Source organism: Arachis ipaensis, chromosome B09 (genome assembly GCF_000816755.2).
Source record: "Arachis ipaensis cultivar K30076 chromosome B09, Araip1.1, whole genome shotgun sequence".
NCBI lineage: Eukaryota > Viridiplantae > Streptophyta > Magnoliopsida > Fabales > Fabaceae > Arachis > Arachis ipaensis.
In genome coordinates, this window is record NC_029793.2 from 139,471,340 (window position 1) to 139,498,577 (window position 27,238).

At 38.8% G+C, this 27,238-nt stretch overlaps 2 protein-coding genes across 3 annotated transcripts; both read right to left on the reverse strand.

Moving 5' to 3' along the window:
* LOC110266344 lies at positions 236–3,798 on the reverse strand. Of its 2 annotated transcripts, none has more exons than XM_021110818.1 (3): positions 3,531–3,798; positions 1,075–1,139; positions 236–812 (listed from the first exon to the last, which is right to left on the reverse strand). In XM_021110818.1, the coding sequence occupies exons 1-3, from the start codon at positions 3,710–3,712 to the stop codon at positions 730–732; spliced, it is 330 nt and encodes a 109-aa protein (XP_020966477.1). In that variant the 5' UTR covers positions 3,713–3,798; the 3' UTR covers positions 236–729. The 2 variants fall into 2 exon arrangements, with proteins under 2 accessions (XP_020966477.1, XP_020966476.1); XM_021110817.1 differs by having other exon boundaries at positions 1,066–1,139.
* Positions 16,844–20,317, reverse strand: LOC107616283 (receptor-like protein 12). Its single transcript, XM_021110819.1, has one exon. It carries the CDS (start codon positions 20,279–20,281, stop codon positions 17,123–17,125), a length of 3,159 nt encoding a protein of 1,052 aa, XP_020966478.1. The 5' UTR covers positions 20,282–20,317; the 3' UTR covers positions 16,844–17,122.

Consider the following 27,238-nt stretch of genomic DNA (forward strand, 5'->3'; position numbering starts at 1 on the left):
CAATAATGTCTTTGATTCATGTCATGGGGGTTCGACTATATTTTTATGTTGGTTGTCGAAGACCTAACACAACCTTCCTTCTTTATCCGGGCATGGGACCGGCTATGTACCGCAAGTATAACATAGGCGGAGTTTATGTTTCAAATAGATATCACAAAATAAATAAAATAATATATATAAAGTATATACCAAAAAGTCACCACAAACTTTAGACACACGCAACAAATTTTCCATATAAAAATGCAAAAGTCATAGATTAAAATGTAGTTTAAATACAAAATAATGTCATATTCTTAGTTAGGTAGTTCTCTTCATAAAAAAAGGTCAAAATCAAATCATAGGATATATAAGCAAACCATAGGATATACGCCAAAACATTAGAAGAATTACAATTGAACTAAGAAGCAACTATTAATAAGTAGCAGAGCTCATGATATGGTGCATCCATTAGCATCACCATAATATGAGCGTGGAGAAGGAGGAGGAGGAGGAGCCTGTTGCTGCGGCTGTGGTTGTGGTTGTGGTGGATAACGCTGTTGATGATGATAGTAACTGTATTGATAAGGTGGTTGTTGTGGTCTACCATAACCCATTGGAGGAGGAACACATTCATTGTGGTTGTTGTGGTTGATGCACATTATGTTCCTCCTATTTGCTATCATAAACCAGGTTCATGAGCCCAAAAAGGATCCAGACAAAAGAGAGAAAAATCTTGGATTTCTCTATTTGCTATGTGCCAATTGACAAAGCGAGCTTGTATCGACTTGAACAGAAAAAGGATGACCGGAAAAAGCCAGCATTTATCATCTTCCCTGCAAGACCATATCCAAACTTGAACACAAGGACCAACATAAAATATACTAGAAGCAAAGCAGAAAGCCCATCTAAAAGCAGTTTCTCGGAGGAATAAATAAATGGAGTTATTAAAATTTTTCTTTTTTCATCACAAAGACAGTGCTTTATCTGTGATAACTTAAAACTACAGGAACAAAAAATTATGAGGGGCATCCAGCAGTTATTGCCAAGTGGTGGACTACTGGAAAGAAATAGATAGAAGCTATAGACCCAAATTACCGTGAATTGTAAGTTGAACAAGCATCAAAATATAGCCAAAAGTGCCTCTTCCAAGAACAATGTGCCTAACAAAAAGCAATTTAATCTTTATAGTAGCTACAATATATAAATCAAATGCAAAGCATCACACAGGCATTCAATCAAACATGTGGGGTGCAATGCAGAAATTCCGCATAATCAAACAATTTTCAGCGGCATTCAATCCATAACAGTCATAATCCAACACTTGCAACTTAACAAAGATCTAATAAACATGTACTACTTAGCATATTGAGTAAAAGATGTACCTATTAAATCCATTTCCGTTCCATAGTGAAATGTCGCAACTGAGACATTTACATTGAGATCAAGAAGCAGTTGTACACAATCGAAATACGAAAATAGCCATTTACGGCAGCCATATGAAGGGCTATAATATTGGCATCAGCCGCCTTGTTTACAAACTTGGACAGTGCGCTGCACTGGAATAAAGTCAATAAATAGCAAGAATATAACATACAGAAGTAAAAACTTTGAAGAAAAAAATCCTTAACCCCAATGAAAACTAAATGAAATCCCAAGAGCATGTAAGTGTATATGCATGAACATATAGAAAAACACAAAGCCATTCATCATACAAACTACAAAGAGCGTTTTTAACCACACACTCACTCTCTCACTCAAAAGCCAGGAATTCATGTCCACTTAGCAGCACTTAGTTTCAACTTTCAATAACCGTCCCTATGATCTATGGTTTCCAGAAGAATTAAATGCTAAGTAGTGGGGAAAACAGTTCTGATATAACTGAGTGACCGAGAAAAGAAACAGAGGGAAATATAGTCAGACTCACATTGCATCTGAAGAGCAGAAGGGTTTGAACAACTTTCCAATGACCATATCTACAAGCTTGCATCAAAGGCGTCTTCAAATAACAAATCAAAGTGAGTCCAAAACATCAATTAGTAAACTATATCCTCAGTAAGTGCATCATAAACATGCTACAAAATAGAAGTGAGATCTAACAAAAAAATTTCAATGTCTCATATTATCATGCAGATATCTCTAGAATTTTTATCAGATCCATCTGCCAATCTGTCACTTACAACTATGCAAACTCTAGTTATAAGTTCTCCACATAGGAATAGAATCATATCCTAAAACTGCAAAGCTGGACCAAAATGGAACAAAAAAGTTACAAATTTGCAATTTTAAATACAGAACAGAATCTCCAATGCCCAAAATTGAATCTAGAACAACACTTGCACCAATTGTAATCAACCATACAATTCAACTTTCTCAAATCAAAACCAATTACCACAACAGAGTTTAAATCTAACTCAGAATCAAACTACCATTTAAAATGAAAAGAGAAAAAGAGAATAGCAAAAGAAACCTACCAGCTTGGCAAAACTTTTTCATAAGATAACAACAGAAGTTGCAAAAGCGTTGATGCTTTAAGTTTGAAGCTCTGTAGACATAACTCCAACACAAGACCATCTATGTGCTAATTTATTCAGCACAAGACCGAGAATTTATTCCCTGTTCATGACCTACATAACTAAGGTTTTCAATTCAACATAACGTCATAAATTTCAGTGTTGCTAGTTCACTTCAATCTCAACGAATACCATTTCACTAAGCAACTTGACTACTTAAAAGTTAAAACTACCTTCTTTTTTTCTTCTTTCTTCTTTCTTCTTTTTGGGGAGTTGTTGGATACTTAACTACATTTATATTGCTAAAGTTTTTAAAGGGGAGAAATGAAATCCACAGCTAAAAACTACTCACTAATCTTTGGCTATATTGTATGTAGATGTAGTAATTCTCAGTCAAAATAACAGAACTTAAAATATGACCTTCCACAACTTTCTCCCATTGATCATTTTGTGACATACATATCTTGATCATCAACCAAAACAACTAACAACCTATTTTCTAGGATTGATTCCAAACTTCTTCCTCTCAACTTCACAATTGCTTAAAACAATATACATGAATAAGGAAAAACTTGAACAAAAACTACTAGAAACTAGAAGTATAACATAGCATGATACAATAATAGCATGGCAATTAGGCAACGAAAAAACTCAGCTAATTAATAACAGCAGCAAAATTAATACTACCAACAGCATTTAGCATTAAGCAAGAAAAATTATCCTTCAGCAACAAACAACACTTGATTTGATTTCCATTTTTAGCATTCAGCAACAATCGTTACAAAATAGTAACAAGTAATCCCTAATCACACTAAACCTGAAATCAATAAAGCTAAACAAAAATTTCAATAATGATTTGATTTCTATTTTTAGCAGCAGCAGGAAAATTTCAACAAAAAATTCAGGAATTAAAAAAAGAGCAACAGCACAAAATCAATTATTTGATTTTTCATTAACCCATTCACAGTTTCACATTCAAAAATCAACAACAGGGCATAAAAGGAAGAGAAGAACCAAAGAAGTGAAGGCAGTGCCGCTAACCTTCGACGGCGACATGGACGGCGTCCGACGAGACGACAGCGAGTGGCGACACAGTGGCGAGCTGATCCAAGTTCGAGAGAATCCAGGGAGGACGGGGACAGGGGGAAGGAGGACGTCGAACTACAAGAGAGGAAGTAGAGACGCCAACAGCACGGACGGCGGTAGCACCGCGGCAGAACCATTGCAGGGAGAACTTGGGTTTTGGTAGGGTGAGTTTGGAAAGTGCTATAGGTTCAGAGTTCAGGGGATAGTGATATGGATTCACGAATTGGGGGGTGGGTGGGTGCTAAGGAGAATGGGTGGGTGTTAAGGGGAATGGGTGAGTTTGGAAAGTAGACCAAACCATTTTTCACGCCGTAATTATTGTTATAAAAGACCGATTTTATTTTGATTAGTTAAAAAATTTAAAAAATCAGTTCATTTAAAACGTCCAATAATATGACGATACGTAGACGTCTTTACAAAAAGACATTTTTTATAACTTTATGGGAGCATCCCCTTCTGTTATTATTGTTAGCCTATCAAGTTTCAACGAAAATTAGAATGAGACCTGTTGAATGGAGGGAGTGTAAATTAATGATAGTATATAATAAATATTAAAAATGACTATATTTTGTAAAATTAAATTAAATATGTGTAAACTAAAGTTAAATTTAAAAGGTGTTTTGTTTAAAATAATTTGTAGTACAAAAGATTTGGATGTTGGAGTTGTACAAAGTGATATTTTTTTTGTTGTTTAATTTTTGCATTTATTTTAGTTGATGGACTTAATTAGTTTTCTTATTTAGCGCTCGTCCTCCTTTTTATTTATTGGTTATTGTTAGAGTTGTTGCTTTCATTTTTGTGTCGTAGGTTCCTGTGAACATTGTTCTTTATGAATTGTTGAGTTTTATGCACTTTCTATTATGTTGTTTGTTCCATCTTTGCATGTATATTCTTCTTCTAAAGATGTGTCTTAAATTTGTATGGTTTTCTTTCTCCTTAATCTCTTAATATAGTTTTCCAATGATATTTACAATAAAAAGAAAAAAATGTGTAGATTTTTTTTTGAATAAGTTATTTTTAATAAGAATAATTGAAATAGTATAAAGTGAAATTACCTGTTAGTATTTTTTTTACCCACTCCGTCAGACAATGTCTCAAGTGATGCAAATTTAAAATAATGTTGGAAAATGTTCAAAATTGAGTAAGTTTGACATGTTGTGTAGTGCGAAAATAAATTTTTTGTGCTAAATTTGATGTTATTTGAAGAAATATTGATAAGAGACTTATATAAGTAGTTCTAATAGTATGGAATTTGAATATTTGTAACGTAAAATTTATTATGATTAATAGATTATTTTGACATTTGTAATATGAATTTTAATTAAGAATAGATTGTTTATAACGGTAAGATATAATAAATATAGGATATGAATTCTTGTAAGTTACAAATTTGGTTAGACTATTAATTTTTAATTATTTTCATTAGTAATTTTGCAGCCTAATTTGCATATATTTCTATTACTTGTATATTTTTTAGTATACTTTTGTTCATACCCTGACCCAATGCTAAGGCCCAGGACCAAATAAGAGTCCCAATCCAAAGGATTGACCCTCACTCTGCACCGACCATCCCTCAAAGAAGTCGGTTCTTAGCACGACTTGCTCCAAAGAAGTCGGGAATGAAGATTAGCTGACAGATAGTACTCATTCAAATAAGTAACTGCCCCCAAAAATCTCTCAACCCACTTCCAAAAGCCATATCCCAACTTCCCTAAGATAAAGGGACGGTTATCCTCCTTTAAAGGTGGAACTACCTCAATGGTGGTTATTGGCTCACCACTATAAATACACTGACACCCCTCAGGTATTACTAAGTCCCAATACTCTCTAGACCTGCTTACACCCTTGCTGACTTTGGCATCGGAGTGTCTTTGCAGGTACCAGCCCCCATTCTCTCACACTCACAAGTCGGACGGAGGCCCCAAAGACGCGAACCCGCTCGAAGGCTTCCTTCCTCAGACGATTGGGCCAACCCAACGAGTCCAGCCCATCAATCTCCGGTTATCCATCGTAACATTGGCGCCGTTGCCGGGGACCCAAGAGATCAACCAATAATGGCGGACAATTCACCAGAAGATGGTCATACGGCGTCCGATTCAGAATAAGAAAATCTGGACACCGGAAATAAGGACGCGGACCTAATCCTCCACTAGGGAGCCAACGATCAACACAGAGAAGGTACCTCGGGGCTAAAAAATCTGAAGGTAAACTTCTCGGAGGGACACGAGTCAGGAAAGGAAGGACCACCCCATGCGACCGAACTAATGGGGTTGGTCCACGGTCACCAAGGTCGTTTAGAATAGCTGGAACAGGAATTAGAACGATAACGAGAGGCGGAGAGAAATCTAAGGGAAGAGATAGAGCGACGAAAAGAGTTAGAAGACAAACTCTTAAAGCTAGAATCCTCCCTTAAAAGTCGAAACTCCCGCGGCGACCGAGAAGAGTCTCCCTTGGGAGGAGAGGATCCGTTCAGCGAGGACATAATGAGGGCAAAAGTTCCAAGAAACTTCAAAAGCCCTGATATGAACCTCTATGACGGGAGCACAGACCCAAAGCATCACTTAAGCAACTTCAAAAGTCGGATGTATCTGGCTGATGCTTCCGATGCAACTCGTTGCAAAGCTTTTCTGACTACCTTATCAAAAGCAGCGATGAAGTGGTTCGATAGCCTCCTTCCAAGGTCGGTCACCAGTTTCGAGGACCTCTCGCGGAAGTACTTAATGAGGTTCTCCATCCAGAAGGATAAAGTAAAGCATGCACCAAGCCTCCTGGGAGTAAAGCAGGAGGTCGGAGAACCTTTACGAGACTACATGGAAAGGTTCAACAAAGTATGCTAGGAGATTCAAGACCTGCCCACTGAGGCAGTCATCATGGGGCTAGTAAATAGACTTAGAGAAGGTCCCTTCTCCCAGTTCATATCAAAAAGGCACCCCACCTCTTTGAGCGACGTACAAGAAAGAGCAGAAAAGTACATTAATATGGAGGAGTATGCCAGATTACGAGAGCCGAATTGGCGACAGGGGCACCCTCACTCAGCAAAAGAGAAAGAGAGGGAGCCCAAGAAAAAAGAGGAGGTCGGTTCCGACAGGCCGAGGAGATATCACTCTTATACTCCTCTAAAAGTTTCTGTAGTAGACGTATACAGAGAAATCTGTAACACTGAAAGACTGCCGCCCCCTAGACCCATCAAAAATAAAAAGGGAGGAAGCCACAGCGATTACTGTGAGTACCATAAGATGTACGGTCACTCAACGAATGATTGCTACGACCTTAAAAATATGATAGAAAAGTTGGCGAGTGAGGGCCGACTTGACAGATATCTCATGGAAAGGTCGGATAATTATGGGAAAAGAAAGCGAGATGACGGGGACAGAAGAGACCCACCACCACAAACCCCAGAAAGACACATACATATGATCTCGGGGGGTTTTGCAGGAGGGGGACTCACTAAGTCATCTCGCAAGAGACACCTAAAGCGAGTTTACCAGGTCAGAAGCGAATCACCCGACCTTCTCGTTATCTCATTTACAAAAGAAGATGGGCAAGGAATAATCCCTGGGCATGATGATGCAGTGGTGATAACCATGATCCTGGCGAACGCCCATCTCCACAGAACTTTAGTCGACTAGGGGAGTTCGGCATACATCCTTTTCAAGCCCGCGTTCGACAAACTAAGATTGGATGAAAAGGAATTAAGGGCTTACCCTGATACCCTGTACGGGTTAGGCGACACGCCAATAAAACCACTAGGATTCCTACCCCTCCACACGACCTTTGGAAGGGGGGAAAATCCAAAACTCTGAGCATAGACTTCATAGTCATCGACGCCGGGTCAGCATATAATGCCTTGATTAGCAGAACTACCTTGAATCATCTCAGAGCAGTGGTGTCCATTCCTCACCTTTGCATGAAATTCCCAACATATGCGGGGATAGCAACGGTACGGGGAGACCAAAAATTGGCAAGAAAATGCTACAATGAAAGCCTGAACCTGAGGGGAAAAGGCAAGAAAGTTCACACCATAGAGCTCAGAGGAGCAAGAGCCAAAGAAGAGCTGCGGCTGCAACCGGGGGAAAAAACTGAAGAAATACAGGTCGGCGAGGAGGAAGAAAAAAATACCAACATAGGAGCCAGCCTAGAGGAAAACTTAAAGCAGAGGTTGACAAAGCTCTTGCGAGATAATTCCGACCTCTTCGCCTGGAAAGCCTCCGACATGCCAGGGATAGATCCCGAACTCATGTCCCATAGGCTCTCAGTATATCCTGGGTCGCGACCCGTACAGCAGCGAAGGTGTAAGCTCGGTCCAGAATGAGCTCAAGCGGTGGAGGAGCAAGTACAAGCGCTCTTAGAGGTCGGCTTCATCAGAGAGGTCAAGTATCCAACATGGCTAGCAAACGTGGTACTAGTCAAAAAAACAAAACGGCAAGTGGAGGATGTGTGTTGACTACACCGACCTGAACAAGGCGTGTCCCAAAGACCCATATCCACTTCCAAGCATTGACACTCTAGTAGACTCCAGCTCGGGGTATCAATACTTGTCATTTATGGATGCCTACTCGGGATACAACCAAATCCCGATGTACAAGCCGGACCAAGAAAAAACATCATTCATCACGCCTAGAGCGAATTATTGCTACGTGGTCATACCTTTTGGATTAAAAAATGCTGGGGCCACATACCAAAGGCTGATGAATAAGGTGTTCACTCCCCACCTCGGGAACTTAATGGAAGTCTACGTAGATGACATGCTGGTGAAAACTAAGGAAGAGACCGACCTCTTGACAGACCTCTCGCAAGTTTTCAACACCATAAGGCTACATGGGATGAGGCTAAATCCTGCAAAATGCACCTTCGCGGTGGAGGCTAGAAAATTTCTGGGGTTTATGCTGACACAAAGAGGGATCGAAGCGAATCCCGACAAGTGCAAAGCAATCCTAGAAATGAAAAGCCCAACTTTCCTAAGAGAAGTTCAACAATTGAACGGCCGACTTGCGGCCCTATCCAGGTTCTTGGCGGGATCAACAGTAAGATCTCTTCCACTGTTCTCTCTACTAAGAAAAGGATGCCAGTTTGAATGGACTCCAGAGTGCGAAGAAGCATTCCAGGAGTTCAAAAGGTTCTTAAGCCAACCTCCAATCCTGACCCGACCTCTAGTCGGGGAAGAACTCGTCTTATATTTGTCCGTATCAGATAAAGCTGTAGCATTAGCTCTAATACGGGAAGATGAGGTCGGGCAGCATCCTGTGTACTTCACCAGCAAAGTTCTACAAGGCCCTGAACTAAGATACAATAAACTAGAGAAGTTCGCCTACTCCTTAGTAATAGCCTCACGAAGGCTACAACCTTACTTCCAAGCTCACACAATAAGAGTCCGAACGAACCAACCCATGAAGCAAATCCTCCAAAAGACGGATGTTGCAGGGAGAATGGTTCAGTGGGCGATAGAGCTCTCCGAGTTCGACTTGAAGTACGAAACCCGGACGGCAATTAAAGCCCAATGCCTCACCGACTTCATAGCAGAATATGCAGGAGATCAAGAGGAAAAGCCAACTACATGGGAACTATACATAGATGGATCCTCACACAAGACAGGAAGCGGTGCAGGCATAATACTGGTCAATGAAGGGGGAACACAAATAGAGGTTTCCCTCAAATTTGAATTCCCAGCTTCCAATAATCAGGCAGAATATGAAGCCTTGATCGCTGGTATGCAGAATTGTGATCTCTGGTAATGGCTCCAATAACTTGGTGCTCTAATCTTAATTCATAATATGTCACAACTCCGTGTAGCTGACCAGCAAGTGCACTGGGTCGTCCAAGTAATAAACCTTACGTGAGTAAGGGTCGATCCCACGGAGATTGTTGGTATGAAGCAAGCTATGGTCACCTTGTAAATCTCAGTCAGGCGGATTCAAATGTGATTGAATATTGGAAATATAAAGAGATAATTAATTAAATAATAAAGGATAGAAATACTTATGTAAATTCATTGGTAGGGATTTCAGATAAGCGTATGGAGATACTGTATGGCTCTAGAACGTCTGCTTTCCTATTGCTTCCATCCAATCCTTCTTACTCCTTTCCATGGCAAGCTGTATGTAGGGCGTCACCGTTGTCAATGGCTACTTCCCATCCTCTCAGTGAAAAAGGACCACATGCTCTGTCACGGCACGGCTAATCATCTGTCGGTTCTCGATCATGCTGGAATAGGATTCTTCATCCTTTTGCATCTGTCACTATTCCCAGCACTCGCGAGTTTGAAGCTTGTCACAGTCATTTGATCATTGAATCCTACTCGGAATACCACAGACAAGGTTTAGACTTTCCGGATTCTCATGAATGGCGCCATCAATCTAGCTTATACCACGAAGACTTTGATTCCACGGAATGTGAAGCTCGGTTGTCAGGCGAGTCGACCATGCATCGTGGGTCAACAATCCAAGAGATATGCGCCCGGTCTAATGTAGAACGGAGGTGGTTGTCAGGCACGCGTTCATAGGTGAGAATGATGATGAGTGTCACGGATCATCACATTCATCAAGTTGTAGTGCAACGAATATCTTGGAATAAGAACAAGTTGAATTGAATAGAAGAAAATAGTAATTGCATTAATACTCGAGGTACAGCAGAGCTCCACACCTTAATCTATGGAGTGTAGAAACTCTACCGTTGAAAATACATAAGTGATAAAGGTTCAGGCATGGCCGTGAGGCCAGCCCCCCTAAGCGTGATCAATAGCCTCCTAAGATGAATAATGGATTAAAAATGAGACCAAAGATGAAAATACAATAGTAAAAAGTTCTATTTATACTAAACTAGTTACTAGGGTTTACAGAAGTGAGTCTAAGTGCAGAAATCCACTTCCGGGGCCCACTTTGGTGTGTGCTTGGGCTGAGCTTTAGCTATCCACGTGCAGAGGCCATTTCTGGAGTTGAACGCCAGGTTGTAACCTGTTTCTGGCGTTCAACTCTGGTTCGTGACGTGTTTCTGGCGTTTAACTCCAGACTGCAGCGTATAACTGGCGTTGACCGCCAGTTTGCATCATCAAATCACGAACAAAGTATGGACTATTATATATTGCTGAAAAGTCCTGAATGTCTACTTTCCAACGCCGTTGGAAGCGCGCCATTTGGAGTTCTGTAGCTTCAGAAAATCCATTTCGAGTGCAGGGAGGTCAGAATCCATCAGCATCAGCAGTCCTTTGTCAGCCTTTCTTTCAGAGTCTTGCTCAGGTCCTTCAATTTCAGCCAAAATTCACCTGAAATCACAGAAAAACACACAAACTCATAGTAAAGTCTAGAAATGTGAATTTAGCATAAAAACTAATAAAAATATCCCTAAAAGTAACTAGATCCTACTAAAAACATACTAAAAACAATGCCAAAAAGCGTATAAATTATCCGCTCATCAATCGCAGGATTGAAGTTGGCAGAAGAAGTCGGTGCAACAAAAGTGATGATATTCAGCGACTCCCAAGTGGTGACCTCCTAAATAAATGGAGAATATCAGGCCAAAGACCCAAATATGAAGAGATACTTGGACAAAACCTTGGAGCATCTCGGGCGTTTTGCAGAAACCGAGATCAAGCATATAACTCAGGATCTTAACAGCAGAGCAGATGCCCTCTCCAAGCTAGCAAGTACCAAACCAGGGGGGAATAATAGAAGCCTGATCCAGGAAACACTCTAAGAACCCTCTGTAGTTAAAGCAGAGGCCAAACAAAATGTCCTTGAAGTCACCGGATTAGAGCTTGGATGGATGAACCCCTTAGTCGAATACTTAAAATTCGACATCCTCCCCAAAGAGGAAAAGGAGGCTAAGAAGATCTGGAGGGAAGCACAACACTGCACTCTGGTAAAAAATATCCTCTATAAAAGAGGAATATCAATACCATTACTAAAGTGCGTTCCGACCTCAAGGACAACTGAAGTGTTAGAGGACGTTCATAATGGAATCTGCGAAAACCATCTCGGAGCCAGGTCGCTAGCCAGAAAGACAGTCCGAGCTAGGTTCTACTGGCCGAGCTTGCAGAAGGATGCCACAGAATTTGTGAAGAAGTGCCAGCCATGCCAAATGCATGCAAATTTCCACGTAGCTCCCCCCGAGGAGCTCATCAGTATAACTTCTCCATGGCCTTTCGCAAAATGGGGGATGGACCTATTAGGACCTTTTCCCCAAACCCCAGGACAAGTAAAATACTTAATAGTGGGAATAGACTACTTCACAAAGTGGATAGAAGCAGAACCCTTTGCAACCATCACCGCCCAGAGAAGCTGGAAGTTCCTCTACAAAAATATCATCACAAGGTATGGAGTACCTCATTCCATCACCACGGATAATGGAACTTAGTTCACCGACTCAACCTTCAAAAGCCTAGTAGCCAGTATGAAGATCAAACACCAATTCACCTCGGTAGAACATCCACAAGCAAATGGACAAGCCGAGGTAGCCAACAAAGTTATACTTGCAGGATTGAAGAAAAGATTGCAAGATACAAAGGGAGCTTGGACTGAAGAGCTCCCCCAAGTATTATGGGCTTATCGGACAACACCACAGTCTGTCACAGGGGAAACACCCTTCCGACTTGCCTATGGCGTGGAAGCCATGATACCAGTAGAAATCAACGAGCAAAGTCCAAGGGTGATCTTCTACGATGAGGTCGGGAGCATACAAGGACATAGAGAAAAACTTGAACTGCTCCCTGAAATCCGAGAACAAGCCCAGATAAGAGAAGCAGCATTAAAGCAAAGGATGACTACCAGATACAACAAAAAAGTCATTCGAAGGAGCTTCGCCCCAGATGACTTGATCTTAATCAGAAACGACATTGGAGTCAATAAATTTGGAGAAGGAAAGCTCGCTGCTAACTGGAGGGGACCATACAAAATTAGTGAAGTCTTAGGAAATGGTTATTATAAAGTGACCGACTTGAACGGCACCGAGCTACCTAGGTCGTGGCATGCTTGTAATATGAAAAGGTACTACAGTTAAAAAGTGAATTCTACTCCTGATGTACTCTTTTTCCAACTTCATGGTTTTTTTTCCAAAGAAAGGGTTTTTCCTGGAGGGGGATTTTTTAACGAGGCATCAAAGTAGAGGCTAAGGGGCTACAAATAATCAAAAACCCTTAGTAGCAATAAAGTACCTTTGCAAATAAATAAAGATCTTTTATAATATCTCTTGTAAATTCCTTTACACTTTTTACTCTTTCTACGAAACGCGCCGACTTAAGCTCGACAAAGCGTGAAAATCCCATGAACCGACCTAGATGGTCTTCAGGATAAAACGACGAGGTACAAGTCGGCGTAAAGAGGTTATATAAGCAGATCATAAAAAGAACTCGGAAATTAATCGACCTTAAAGTCGGAAAACCGAGGACGAACGAAATGCATCGCAAAAATAACCTAAGTTACGAAAACTCAATGAAACCTGAAATTGAGTATAAGGAACAAAGAGATAAAAAAATGCGCCAAAAACCTAAGGCTGAATACTATCCCAAAAACTTTGAAAAAAGTTCAAGCAAAGTTTAAGCAAAAGGTTTTTTGGAAAAAACAAGAAAGATCGAAAGAGATTCCCAAAAGAACCAAAGCAAAAAGCATGCAGACCAGCACAAAATAAAAACCCTTATCCAAAAAAGGGTATTTTTAATTTTGTTTATGGCCAAAAAAAGGTCATAGAATTGTCAGAGAATAACCACCACAAACATAAAGATAAATTGTTTAAAAAAGGGGGGACCCACAGGCCGGGTCCCCATATAGCCAGAATAATTTAATTTGAAGAAGGAAGGTCACCACCAGGAGTCGGAGCGGCATCAGTAGGAATCGGAGCGGCGTCGGTAGAAGTCAGAGCAGGTTGAACAAGGACCTCAGAAGGAACCCTGAAGTGCTCGGAACATCACCCCGAGGAGGAGACTCGATTATCCTTTGCCCCCGAGTCTTTAACTCGGAGTCCGTCTCAGGTCGGGGAGGGGAGACAATTGCACCATCCACCACGATCTTGTCGGGATCCAAAGGAGAGAGGTCCAAGTCGGGAGCGATGACTCCGACTTGCTCCCTAAAGATCCTCCACGCCTCCTCTGCCCCCTCGGCAATTGAATCCTCTAGGTCCTGATAGGCATCCCGACACCCAGAGAGCTCCTTTTTCAGGTCCAAGTTCTCCGTAAAAAGCCTGATGTAATTCTGCTCCGCCTTCTCCTTAAGGCCCTCTGCCGTGGCACACTGGCCCATCAGTTTCTTCTCCCTCTCCCGAAACTTATCTTTCTCCTCCTTTAATCTGGCAACCTCCTCCTTCAACTTCTTCTCCTCCTCCTGATATAAAGAAATCCTCCCCTCAAGTTCCTCAACTCTTGGGGCAGAACCCAAAGAACTGAGGGGAGTATGTTCAAAAATATCTAGGAGTTTGGTATAAACCCCAGCCGCCCGGACGCTTCCCTGAACTATGAGGTTTAGATGGTTCCGAACCATAGCATCATCCATACTAATGGTAGAATGAGGAAAAAGATGGGTTCGAACAAATTGAGAACCATCAAACGTAGCCCCAGAAGAAGAGCCAAAAGTTTTCCGTTTCTTCTTCTCGGGTTCAAGGGAAGGTCGGGGCGGAGGGGGAGGAGAAGGAAGAGAAGAAGTAGAGGAAGAGGATACCGTAATAGGACGGGAGGAAGTTCCCAAATTATGAGGAGGAGGAGGAGGAGGGGGAAGATCACCAGTGGCCCTCGCCGCGTCCACCCACGCCCGAGATCTTTTCTTAGCATCCTGGACTTTTTGATAAGAGGAGGCAGAAGCTTTCTTCACCATTTCTGAAAAAGAAAAAGACAAATGGTCAATTCACAAAGAAGTCGGAGTTCCAGAATTAGAAATACAAAAACAAGTCGGAATAATCAAGAAACAATTTTATCTACCTATCTGAGCCCGAACATAACTCGGGGACCCTTGGAGAAATTTCTTTATATCCAAATAGGGGGCCCTCCCCCAAACTTCTCGGAGGAACCCCACGGCAGCCTCCTCGACCTCATCTAGGTCGTCCAAACTATACTTCTCCACAGGAGAAGCCTCCAGCCAGTATAAAGGAAAACGGGGAACAAAATTGTCGTCTAGGAAAAAGGGGTGGTGACCCTCTACAGCTTGAACTTTGAAAAAAAAATTTTGAAATCATGGAAGGATTCATCAAAAAGATTGAAGACTCTCCGACCTTGAATAGCCCGGAAGGACACCCACTGTTGTTTATTATTCTGCCTACTTGAGGGCTTAGTCATATGAAAAAGATAAAAGAAAATCCTTAGAGAAGTCGGAAAATCTAAGGCCTGACTGATAAGTTGATAAACTTTCAAAAAACCCCAAGAATTGGGGTGAAGCTGAGTAGGAGCGACTCGGCAGTGACGCAAAACAGAAACCTCAAAAGCAGAAAAGGGCAAAAACACTCCCAGTCAAGTGAAAAAACTCTCATACATAAAAAAGAAATGGGGGTCCTCATCAGAAGCCCTCCCGAAGCAAACCCGGTCTTCCGGACCCGGGGTAATCAACTCATATTTCGACTCATCCTCATCAGAAGCGCAAATTCTATGATGAGTGCGAAGATTGGTGATGAAGTCAGTATCTACAAAAGGTTCTTCCCCCAGAACCGTGACATCCACCCATTGAGCGAGGGATTCTACAGAAGACATTTTTCCTAGAAAAAGGGATAGCAAAACCTACAAAGGAAAAAGAAAAAGGATCAAAAACAGGGTCTCTAAGGGGCCTAGGATCAAATCCTTAAATGAACAGAGTCGCTAAGCCTATAAGTCAACCCTCCTCTCAAGATATAAACATGCAAACGAAAGCATTTCGTAAAAAGAGAGTAGAGAAAAGAACTAACCTTTGCTTGAAAAAGGATGGGGCAGTAGAGGCTCAGAGAAAGGAAGAATCCTTGCGAACAGAGTGTTTTCTTTTTTGAACAGGGAAAGCAAATGCGAAGGTTTTCAGAAACGAAACAAAGAAAGAGATGGAAAGTATTTATAAATACGTTAGGGGCATAATGGTAAAAACGGAGGCAGTCATTAAAGAGGTGCACCGTTACCAATGTAACTGATCCCCGCGTGTGAATACGCAAATTCCTAACGGACGCGACGTTTTGATTAGACGCGACTGTTGAGAAATTTTAAAGCACGTCGGTTCTGAAAAATCACATCGGTTCCTCATCAGGTCGGCTACAAACCCGAGTTAAAATACTCGAAACTCTTAAAAGATATTGGACTCGAGTAGGGGCACTGTTCATACCCTGGCCCAACGCTAAGGCCTAGGACCAAATAAGAGGCCCAATCCAAAGGATTGACCCTCACTCTGCACCGACCTTCCCTCAAAGAAGTCGGTTCTTAGCACGACTTGCTCCAAAGAAGTCGGGGATGAAGATTAGCTGGCAGATAGTACTCATTCAAATAAGTAACTGCCCCCAAAAATCTCTCAACCCACTTCCAAAAGCCATATCCCAACTTCCCTAAGATAAAGGGACGGTTATCCTCCTTTAAAGGTGGAACTACCTCAACGGTGGTTATTGGCTCACCACTATAAATACACTGACACCCCTCAGGTATTACTAAGTCCCAATACTCTCTAGACCTGCTTACACCCTTGCTGACTTTGGCATCGGAGTGTCTTTGCAGGTACCACCCCCCATTCTCTCACACTCACAAGTCGGACGGAGGCTCCAAAGACGCGAACCCGCTCGAAGGCTTCCTTCCTCAAACGATTGGGCCAACCCAACGAGTCCAGCCCATCAATCTCCGGTTACCCATCGTAACAACTTTATTTTTTTTGTGGATTTAGAAATAATAGTTGATTTGACAAAAATTGAGTGATTGATTCTAAATTTTTGCCAAGTAAACAATGTTGCTGACGTGACATTAGTAGGAGCAGAAAAATATCTTAAAGGTAATGCGAGTAAATTTATCCATTTACTTTTAATATATTAAGAATTAAGAATAGATAGATTCTTGCAAGGTTGAAGCTAAGCTAAGCTCCTCCAAGAATCTCTCCTTCTCTGTCATACGATATGATACTCAAAACAGAACTATTAAATCTGATAATCTGAGAACATCGAAAAGATGCAACATATAATACTCAAAACGCATTAATGAACATTAACAAGTTTGTTACAGCAAAAGTTGCATTCATACTACTACTAAGAAAAGGTTCAACGAAAGCGTGGTGTGAACCAAATTATTCCATTGGGTTTATTGATAATACTCAGAACAGAAGAGAACTACGAAATCTGATAATCTGAGAACTTGGAAAAAATGCTACTCAAAACAAGTTAATAAACATTGACTATTTTATTACAGCAAAAGATGCATTCATACTACACATACGAAAAAGCCAAAATGATTCAACAAAATCGTGCTGCCAACCAAATTATTCCATTGGGTTTATTGATAACAGTAGAAGATGCAGTCTCACCTCCCATAAGGCCATAACGCAAGCAAAAGTAAGAGATCCTGCAAGAAATTTCAATTTCAGTACATGGAACCAATGTTTGAGAATAAGTCCACTTTCAATACAAGGAAGAAATCTACCTGTTCATCCTCTAGCCATATGTAGTGAGTTTTTGATCAGATAGATTCTGGTGACCAAACTATTCAAGAACCTGGAGTAGGGTTCTCTGCAAGAGGAGATGAATAATACTGAAACTATGAAGCCACAGAAGCCTGTGAAGAACCCTATCCCCATGCTCATGTATAATGCTTCCAAGAATATTGAATTGTCATCACTCACTTGTGCTACTGCCCTCTCATCTTCTGTGGTTTCTTCTTGACATTTCTTGTCAAGAGGTTCTCCACAAAGATTGGGATTTCCTTCGTAAGCTGAAGGATCGAAACTCTGCAGTTGCGTTCCAATTGGAATTTTGCCATCAAGATCATTGTTTGACAAATCTAACATAGTAAGACGATCAATTTTGGAGAGACTTGAAGGAATTCTGCCTGACAAATGATTTCTTGACAAATCAAGAAACTCTAGTGATTGTAAGTTCCCAATGTTAGAGATGATTTCCCCATTGAGACTGTTCCTTGATAAGTTCAATGAAACCAATCCAAATAACAACTCAATTTCCTTTGGTATTTCACCTGTGAGATGATTACTTGAGAGGTCAATTCCTGTTAGAAGCATATCTGCATTTTTGAAGGAACGATATGCGCTTTTCCATGTTAAAAACAGATACAAATTATATCGTCCAACCAAAAAGGTATATACTCCATCAACTTCGTATGCATACGAATGACGCATTGGTTCATTTGAGCTTCTAGCATCTTGAGTCATTGCAGTGAAATTCTTTATGCATGTTGGAATCCCTCTTGATAATCTATTTTGCGAGAGATCCAAAACTTGAAGCTTTGTTAACAAACACAGACTTGAAGGTAGACTTCCATTGAAGTAGTTGAATCTTAAGCTTAGGATTACTAACTGTTTTAAGCTTTCTCCTATCCATAATGGAATTGGACCAAAAAACTCATTTTGTCCCAGGTCCAACCAGGCCAACTGTGAGCAATTCTTCAACGAAGAAGGTAATTCTCCAGTGAAATTATTGTTTCTTAAAATCAAAGCCTCCAAGTTTGTTAAGACACCCAATGAGAAAGGAATCTTTCCTTCAAGTTTGTTATTGCTGAGGTCAAGAAATTGTAGTGACTTTGAATTATTCCAACAATCAGGCAACTCACCCTTCAATTGATTGTTTGACAAATCCAAAATCCCCAAATGCATGGCTGTGTTATTGCCGCAAACAAATGATGTTATATTTGAAAATCTATTGTTGGATAGATATAAGGCACTTGCTGGCAACCAAAACCGTGGAATGGAACCCTCAAATTGATTTGAAGTCAAATCTATTTCTGGGTAAGATAACTCAATTGGGAGATTTGGAATTGTACCAGTTAGATTGTTGCCTGAAATATTGAAAATATTCATTGTCAGCAATTTTCCCCACAACCAGTTCGGCACAGAATTCAGATTCCTGAGATTTGCAATATCAAGCCACTTGAATTCATTTTGATTCTTGAGCCAATGTGGAAAATTAGAATCTACCATGCAACCTGGTATCCTCAACTTTTGTATTTGGAAAGGTGGAACCCAGCGGGCACTAATCTTGATAGTCAACGAGCTACCTGCTATGTCAAAGGCTTTCAATTTGGAGAGGTTAGTGAAATGAGATTCAGTGATGACACCTTCAAGAGAATTTCCATCAAGAAACACAACCTCCAACTCAGTAAGCAATCCCAGGGTTGTAGGTATTTCTCCATGCAATTCATTATCTGAAAGGCATAACTCTTTCAAAGACGAGATGTTTAAAATGTCAGGCAGCATCCCATGAATTTTATTTCTCGATAAATCCACTTTTTGAAACGAGCTACTGGTGCATCTTGAAGAGTTGTGAATAAAACTCGAAAGATCCCCAGTCAAGTGATTGCTGGAAGCATAAAAGGATTGCAAGGTGCATATATTCCCTAAGGATTTTGGAACATGGCCTTCTAGATTGTTGTTTGAGAGGTCTGCATTTTCAAGTGAATGCATTATGTTGCCAAAATCATCAGGAATGGTGCCTCTTAAGATGTTGTAGGAAAGGTCAAGCAGTTGGAGATTAGAGGTGAAGTTAAACACCCAATGAAATATAGTTTGTGATGTCAAATAATTCTGAGACAAATCAAGTTTAGCAAGGGAAGTAGAGAAATTCAAACTGGAATTAGACAATGGAAGAATATGAGAATCAGAAAGACCACACCCGCTTAGCCCCAGTTCTTTTAAGCTTGGAAGCTTTGCAAGGAACTGGAGTAGGTGGAGAGAATAATCATTTAGATTAAGGACTCCACTCAAATCAAGGCTTGTTAGAGAGGAGAGATTTAACAGCCACTGAATACCGCCATGATTTTTACCATAAAATGTGAGGTTCTGATTGTGGTGAAGATCAAGATGCTGCAGTTGGTAGGGGATCACTCCTTCAAGTAGGTTCCAACTAAGATCAAGATGCTGCAGTTGGGAAAGATTCCCAAGTTGGTAGGGGATAACTCCTTCAAGTCGGTTCCAACTAAGATCAAGGTGCTGCAGTTGGGAAAGATTCCCAAGTTGGTAGGGGATCACTCCTTCAAGTAGTAGATTGTTACCAAGATCAAGATGCTGCAGCTGTAAGAGATTTCCAAGTTGAGAAGGGATTTCTCCATCAAGAAGATTGAAGCTAAGATCAAGATACTGCAGTTGCGAGAGATTTCCCAGCTGTGATGGGATCTCTCCCTCAAAATAAGGTTTTCTAAGAACATAATCGGAGAAAGCAGCAGAAGAGAGATTAAGATAGCATAGATTTGGGAAAGAACCCAAGAATGGTGGGATGTGAGTAGTGGCGTTATTTGATAAGCAAGTGAGGTCTAGATACGACAAGTGTTGGAGGTCAGTCAAGGAAGGGCTGATTTCACCGCTCAAGTAGTATTGTGGTTCAGAGCAGTGAAGATCAAGCCTCTCAACGTACCCAGTTTCATGGTTGCATCGAATCCCCTTCCATTTGCAGCAATCATTCTCGTCCTTCCATGAAGACAAAATGCCATACTTATCATGGAGGCCTTGTTTGAACTTGAGCAGAGCAAGTCTCTCCCTCTCTTTGCACTTCTTTTCTCCACCCTCTGTTGCTGCATGGTTGGATCCTAAATGCCATAGCAATACCAACAAAACAAGCAATTTCAGGATATAACCACCCATTATGTATTCAAGCTAACAACAGTATAATTGTATAACCTTCAATTCTTAGAAAAGCTAAACATTTTAACTGTCTCTTTGATAAAGAACTTATAGTGGATCACGACTCATCGTGTTTCCAAACACTTGTTAGTAACTTAATATTGAAAGTTTGGAAGCTTTTGTGGAATTATTTTATTTTTATTAATATTTGTATATCTAACAGTCCAACATATTTTCGTATATAATGTAGTTATTTAAACTACATTAGACTTCTCATATCCCTATTATTCTTATCTCAAGTATTAGGCTATTACTTATTAGGTCAAGAACTATCATGACCGAGATTATTTATGTTGACTATTTGACTTATATAAAGGCGTTTATTGTGTCTGTTATGTTAGTTTTCTTACTACCTATTCTTTAATTTGGATCTTTATTAGCAAAGGGATGACAAAAGAATAAGGAAAGACAAGTTTATATTCAAAATGCATGAAATTTTGTTGTGTTGCATGATGTCTTCATGTGATATAGCTTACTTGCTTTGCCTACCAATGAGGACCATTTCTGCCTCAATCCCTATATCATGCATTTTATTCCATATCATATCATATATACAATTATTATCCAGGCTAATGTGAAGTTACTTGGCTAGTTCTATTATGCGCGTGTATACTTGATCAAAGTAGTAGTCACTGCAACCATGAAACATCACCGATATAAAATGAGCTAGTGCGAGTAATTTACATATTCTTAAATTAACCTAACTAGAATGAGACCCGTATCCAAACGGTAAATTAACGATAGTATATAATAAATATTAAAAATGGCTATATTTTATAGAATTAAATTAAATAGGTGTAAACTAAAATTAAATTTAAAAGGTATTTTATCTAAAATAATTTATAGTACAAAAGATTTGAATGTTGGAGTTGTACAAAGTGATATTTTTATTTGGTAGTTTAATTTTTGCATTTGTTTTAGTTGATGGATTTAGTCTTCTTACGTGGTACTCGTCCTCCTTTTTCTTTATTGGTTATTGTTAGAATTGTTGCTTTTTTCTTTCTGTCGAGGTTCTTGTGAATGCATGTTCTTTATGAATTGTTGAGTTGTATGCACTTTCTATTATGTTGTTTGTTCCATCTTTGCATGTATGTTTTTTTTCCGAAGATGTGTCTTGAATTTGTATGATTTTCTTTCTTCTTAATCTCTTAATATAGTTTTCCAATGACATCTACATTAAAAAAACAAAAAACAAAAATGGTGTAATTTTTTTAATAAGTTATTTTTAATAAGAATAATTAAAATAGTATAAAATAGAATTACCTGTTAGTATTTTTCTTTGACCCACTCAGTTAGACAATGTCTCAATTGATACAAATTCAAAATAGTCTTGAAAAATGTTTAAAATTGGATCTTTAATTTCTTTCACAATAATTGTGACTAAAAAGTTTGCTTTCATTATACCTTTAATTGGCCTATAAAAATTATTTGTATAATTTTTTATAGTATAGACTTTTTCTTTTCTGTATTATTAGTAAATCATAGTTCATAATTAGTTAAAAAAGAATAATGAATAACATATTAAAAGAAGTATAATTTTAACGATATTAAAATACAATTATTGTTCATACCCTGACCCAACTCTATGACCCAGATCCAAATAAACCAAAAGATCTAATCCAAAGATTGGCCTTCGCTACTTTCCCGACCTTCTCATAAGAGGTAGGATTCAACACAGACTCCTTCCCAAAGAAGTCGGGTACGATGGATAGCTAGTAGACGACACTTATTCAAATAAGTAACTGCCCATAAAGTCTCTCAACCCACTTCCAGAAGCCATATCCCAACAACCCTAAGATAAAAGGACGGTTATCCACCTTCAAAGATGGAACTACTCCAACCGCGGTTATTAGATCACCACTATAAATACACTGACACCCTTCAAGTATTACTAAGTTCCAATTCTCTCTAAACCTGCTTACCACTTTGCTGACTTAGGCATTGGAGTGTCTTTGCAGGTACCACCCCCAATTCTTTCACATACACAAGTCGGACGGCGGCTCTCGGACGTAAACCAAGTCGGAGACCACCTCCTCTTGACGCTTGGGCCAATCTTTCAAGCCCAATCCACCTACCTCAGGTTTCCCACGTAACAATTATATATAAAGTATTATACAATAATATAAAAAGTATAAAAAGTAAAAATAATTAAAGTATTTTTTCGTAAATTCAATTTAAAAATATAATAAATATGTTTGTTTTGTACTTTTTCATTTAATATAATCATTTCTAAGCAAAGAGACTCTTCTTCATTTGTAGGTGTTAATGTTTCCCATAGATAAACCACGCGAATTTTGATAAACTAATTGTCTTTTTATTTAGTGATATTGTCCAAAGAATGATGCTACATTAAGTAAGTTTGAGATGTTGTGTAGTTCGGGAATAAATTTTTTGTGCTAAATTTGATGTCATTTGAAAGAATAGTGATAAGAGATTTATATAAGTAGTTTAAATAGTATAAAATTTGAATATTTGTAACATAAAATTTATTATGATTAATAATATTATTATTACATTTGTAATATATATGAATGCTTGTTATATTTAATGAGTTATTTATAGAAATTAATAAATTAATTATTGGAGTTATAAATTTATTGTATTGTTTATAATAGTGAGATATAATAAATATATGGATATGAATTTAATGTCTTTGTAGATTACAAATTTGATTAAAAATTTTTGTATATTTTATTATTATTATTTTTTTGCTGATTTAAAAATAATAGTTAATTTTTGACAAAAATTGAGCAGTTGATTTTAATATTTTGCAAAATAAACGATTAATTATTTGACACCTACCAAAATTAGTTTCACTACCTCTGTCGAGTTTAGATTGTAAAGTTCATTGTGTATGTGCGTATACGTAAATAAAAAATTAACCACTAATCAGTGTATAAAAATACGTATTTTAACATTTTATGAAAAAAAATTATTATACTACTATAAACAAGTTTGATTAGATTGTATTGTTAGTGCATGTTCAACTTTCTCCCAAAATCATGATTCATGAAGCCGAAGCACTGAAACTCTGCAGTTGTGTTCCAACTTCCAATGCGAATTTCGCCATCAAGATCATTATTAATCAATTTGAATCCCCGTTGAGATTGTTCCTTGATAAGTTGAATGAAACCAATCCCTTTTGACTTGTCCACAATATATTTGTTCCAAGCCTCAAACGGTTACGAATCAGCCCCTACCATTCTGTTATTATTGTTAGCGCTATCAAGTTTCAACGAAAATTCTTGTAAGGTTGAAGCTAAGCTAAGCTCCTCCAAGAATCTCTCCTTCTCTGTTATACGATATTGATGGTAATCAGTGGTTAAGAGAAGAGGGTTGAATCTTAACCCCCTTTTCACTTGACAATACTTGTTGGCCTTTGAAATTATTTCTGAAAATTTTTTGTCTTTTTATCTCGTAACCAGCCACGAGACTTTTTCTTTTGTCTCGTACCCAGCCACGAGACTTTTCTTTTTGTCTCGTCAGTCAGTACGAGATATTTTTTATTTTACCTCCTGTGCAGCAAAAACAGAAATGGAGTAGAAGAAAAAGAAGATTACACCCAAATATATCCTAGTTCAGCTGCTAAGTGTAGTGTAGCCTACATCCAGTCTCCATCACAACAATGATGAAATTTCACTGTAATCAGTCTTGATTACAAACACCAATTCTCCCTAGGAACTACCCTTCCTATCTGGGACAAGTCCAGAATCTAAACCCAAACTGAACTTGACTTGGTCACTGCCAAGCTTTCACTTAAAGTGCTAACCCAACTTACAAGGGGATTCCCATAGAATAATGAAACACAACACAGATGTATAAAGGAACTCTAAGGACATCTATGACTTTTTCTTTTAATTTTGCACTCTCTGCCTTTTTCCGCTCTATGGTTTTTTCATACAAACCTCACTGTTTACCTTTTTCCATGAGACTCAAGACATGACAAAATTAAACAGAAAAATACAAAATGAAGAATATTGAAGGAGAAGAATTTCTGTTAGCTTGGGGAGTTATAGGAACTCTGTGCTCACTTTTTCTTTTCCTTGAATTAAACCTTGACTGTTCACCCTTACTTATAGGAAGAAGCCTCCAAGGTTGAAAACCAAACAAACCAAGCCAATCTTCTTCTTCTTCAAATAGAATCGGTTCAGCCAGAGAGAGAAGAGATAACCCATGCAAAACCCAACATGCAATTACCTCTAGTCCTTCCTTGGTCACTAATCTTCATCAATCCGAGCCCTTCATCCTTGCCTTGCTCTCCAAGATGAATCCCTGGCCCTTGATGCTTCATGATGATGATAGCTTCATCTGCTCCAATCTCTGCCTTCTCCATCACGTAGCCACTGTAGCTACATCCTGTGGTGGTTGAGTAGAATCAGAGACAAGCCATCCTCCCAAGATTCTTTTTCTCTGTTGGCCGAGATCTTCACTTCCATTTTTGGTATGGAGGAGTCAAGATCTCTTCACAAAATTTTACCACAAGTGAAAGAGAATCTTAGCCACAACATACTTTTATTTTGCTTTTTCTTGTCATCATTGTGATGGTCTTTGTTACTTGTTTGACTAAATCTCCATTTTGGTCCCTGAAATTCACGCGATTATCTAATTTGGTCCTTGAAATTCAAAATTACCTATACTGGTCCTCCAGATTCAAGTCCCAGCACCAATGTGGTCCCTCGAATCTTTCTGGTGATGACTAAACAAATGGAATGCTGAGATGGCATCTTTCCTGCTACACTGGATGGTGAGTAAACGATGTCGTTTACCCTTGGCATCCAAACAGGTCAAAAATGTCGTCGCTTTGTATATGAATGGAGAAGAAACGATGAAGACCCAAAATAAAGTATTCTTCTTCTCCTCTACCTCCACTATTCTTCATTTCTAACTTGTTTGGGCACTAAGGGTAAACGACATCGTTTACTCATCATCCAATGTAGTAGAGAGGGTGCTATATCAGCACTTCGTTTGCCTAGTCATCACCGAAAAGAGTCGAGGGACCATATTGGTGCCTGGATTTGAATCTGGAGGACTAGTATAGGTCATTTTGAATTTCAAGGACCAAACTGAGTAATCGCGTGAATCTCAGGGACCAAAATGGGTATTTAGTCTTGTTCTTCCTTTCGGTGTCTAGCCATAGCCTCCATGCTTTCTCTGTAATGATATGATCGAAGGTAGAAGAAAGATGAGAGAGAAGATAGAGCTAGAATAAAAGCAACTAAATGAATCAAATTAATTGAAATGAGATTGCTTTTACTTCCCTTACAGAGTAGCGTGTAGCATTGATGATTACCATCACATCAATGACCAACTCTCTCTCATGTTTCCAATGCAAGTATTAAATTCTCTTTAATGAAATTTGAATTCCATCTCATGGTGGAAATGGATTCCGTTGGAAGCAAGAAGTAATACATTTGCTTTCACTCATGATTGGTTTCGGACCAAACAAGCAAAATTATTTGGGCTTGTATCAATGATAAATAAAACTGGTCCAACTAATAATTTGTTTCAGCCAAGTCACTTAATCATTTTAACCAAGGCTGAGTAAGCATATTGGGCTTATAATGATAATGATTGAATTTTGGCCCAATGATCAAATTATTGTTTCATCCTTAAGAACCAAACAAGTTTTGCATCAAAGCTGAAAATAATTTTAATGGGCTTGTTGTATGCATCTTTTCTTTTCGGCCCAAATGTAAAATCCTGCAAAGCAAAATTATTTAAATCAATATTTGTAAATTAATATCAACTAATAATTTTGTAATTAATCACATTAATAATGTTTGATCATCACTAATTTAAATTAGAGTTTTCCAAACTCATCAATCTCCCCCCTGATGACAAACATTATTAAAAAAAATTGAAATGGAAAGAAATTAAAGATTAAAGAGTAGAATACTCCTTTTGAATATTTGAATTTTTCCTCCTTTCTAATTGTCACATGGCTCTCCCTTAATGTATGTTATTTTACCAAGGGAAGCTTTATACATGTAACAATTTTTATCAAGTCTAAGGCAACAATGTTATTCAACATATTCATTATGTAATGTTGAATGGCTTGATTTATGAGCAGAATTGAATGATAATCAAAATTCATTTGTTATCAATAATTTGATTTTCTGCTCAATCATACAAAAATAACAAGGTTGATGTTTCCTGAATTTTTTTAATCAAATCAAAGCAGATTGATCATAGCAAAGAAAAATTTTTCTAATCATTGATGATCATCTCAAACAGTAGTAAACTTCATATTTCTCAACTTAAAGGAACTGCCAAAAATAAATCCAAAACAACAATCATTATATCAAGGTAAGACAAATGCATCACAATTATAATCAACCAAGCATTTTACCAAGATAAACATCAAGCAACAGCAGCAATCAAGATAAAACAAATGCATTATCAACATGCATTATCAGCATTATCAAGCATCAACAAGAGTGATCATGAACTCTCAAAGAGAATTTCATCTCCTGTTTTCCAATTTCAATTTTTAGAATCATTCCTCCCCCTTTTGGCATCAAGGGGCACCTGCAAAAAGAATTTGACATAGCAAACAAAATTTTCAAAATATTTTTCAAGAGTATCCACAGAGTATCACAGAGTTATAGTACTAACAGTATCCAACCAAACAAAACAGAGTATCAAATGAGCCTAAATATGCCAATATCAAATACTAAAAGAAATAGATTAATCATCAGATAAATGAAGATCAGATTCCTCAGCTCTTTCGTCACTAGCAGCTCCGATATCCTCCTCAAGACTTTCCAGCATCAAACTGACCCTGTCCTTGCATCTCATCCAAGCTCTTTCATTCTCATAGGCTATTTTGCGTGCCGTCTTATGGGATTGGACCATGAGCTCTGACATATTTGAAAATTCTGTGAGAATTTCTTTGATAGACTTGGTTGCTTTAGAGGA

Excerpts from the sequence above, each read along its gene's own strand:
- LOC107616283 (XM_021110819.1), bottom strand. The coding sequence starts at position 20,281 with ATGGGTGGTTATATCCTGAAATTGCTTGTTTTGTTGGTATTGCTATGG.
- LOC110266344 (XM_021110817.1), bottom strand. The coding sequence starts at position 3,712 with ATGGTTCTGCCGCGGTGCTACCGCCGTCCGTGCTGTTGGCGTCTCTAC. Across the intron at positions 1,140-3,530 it reads CGTCCATGTCGCCGTCGAAG|GCACATTGTTCTTGGAAGAG; the intron begins GTTAGCGGCACT and ends GCTTTTTGTTAG. Across the intron at positions 813-1,065 it reads TACAATTCACGGTAATTTGG|GGAAGATGATAAATGCTGGC; the intron begins GTCTATAGCTTC and ends ATGGTCTTGCAG.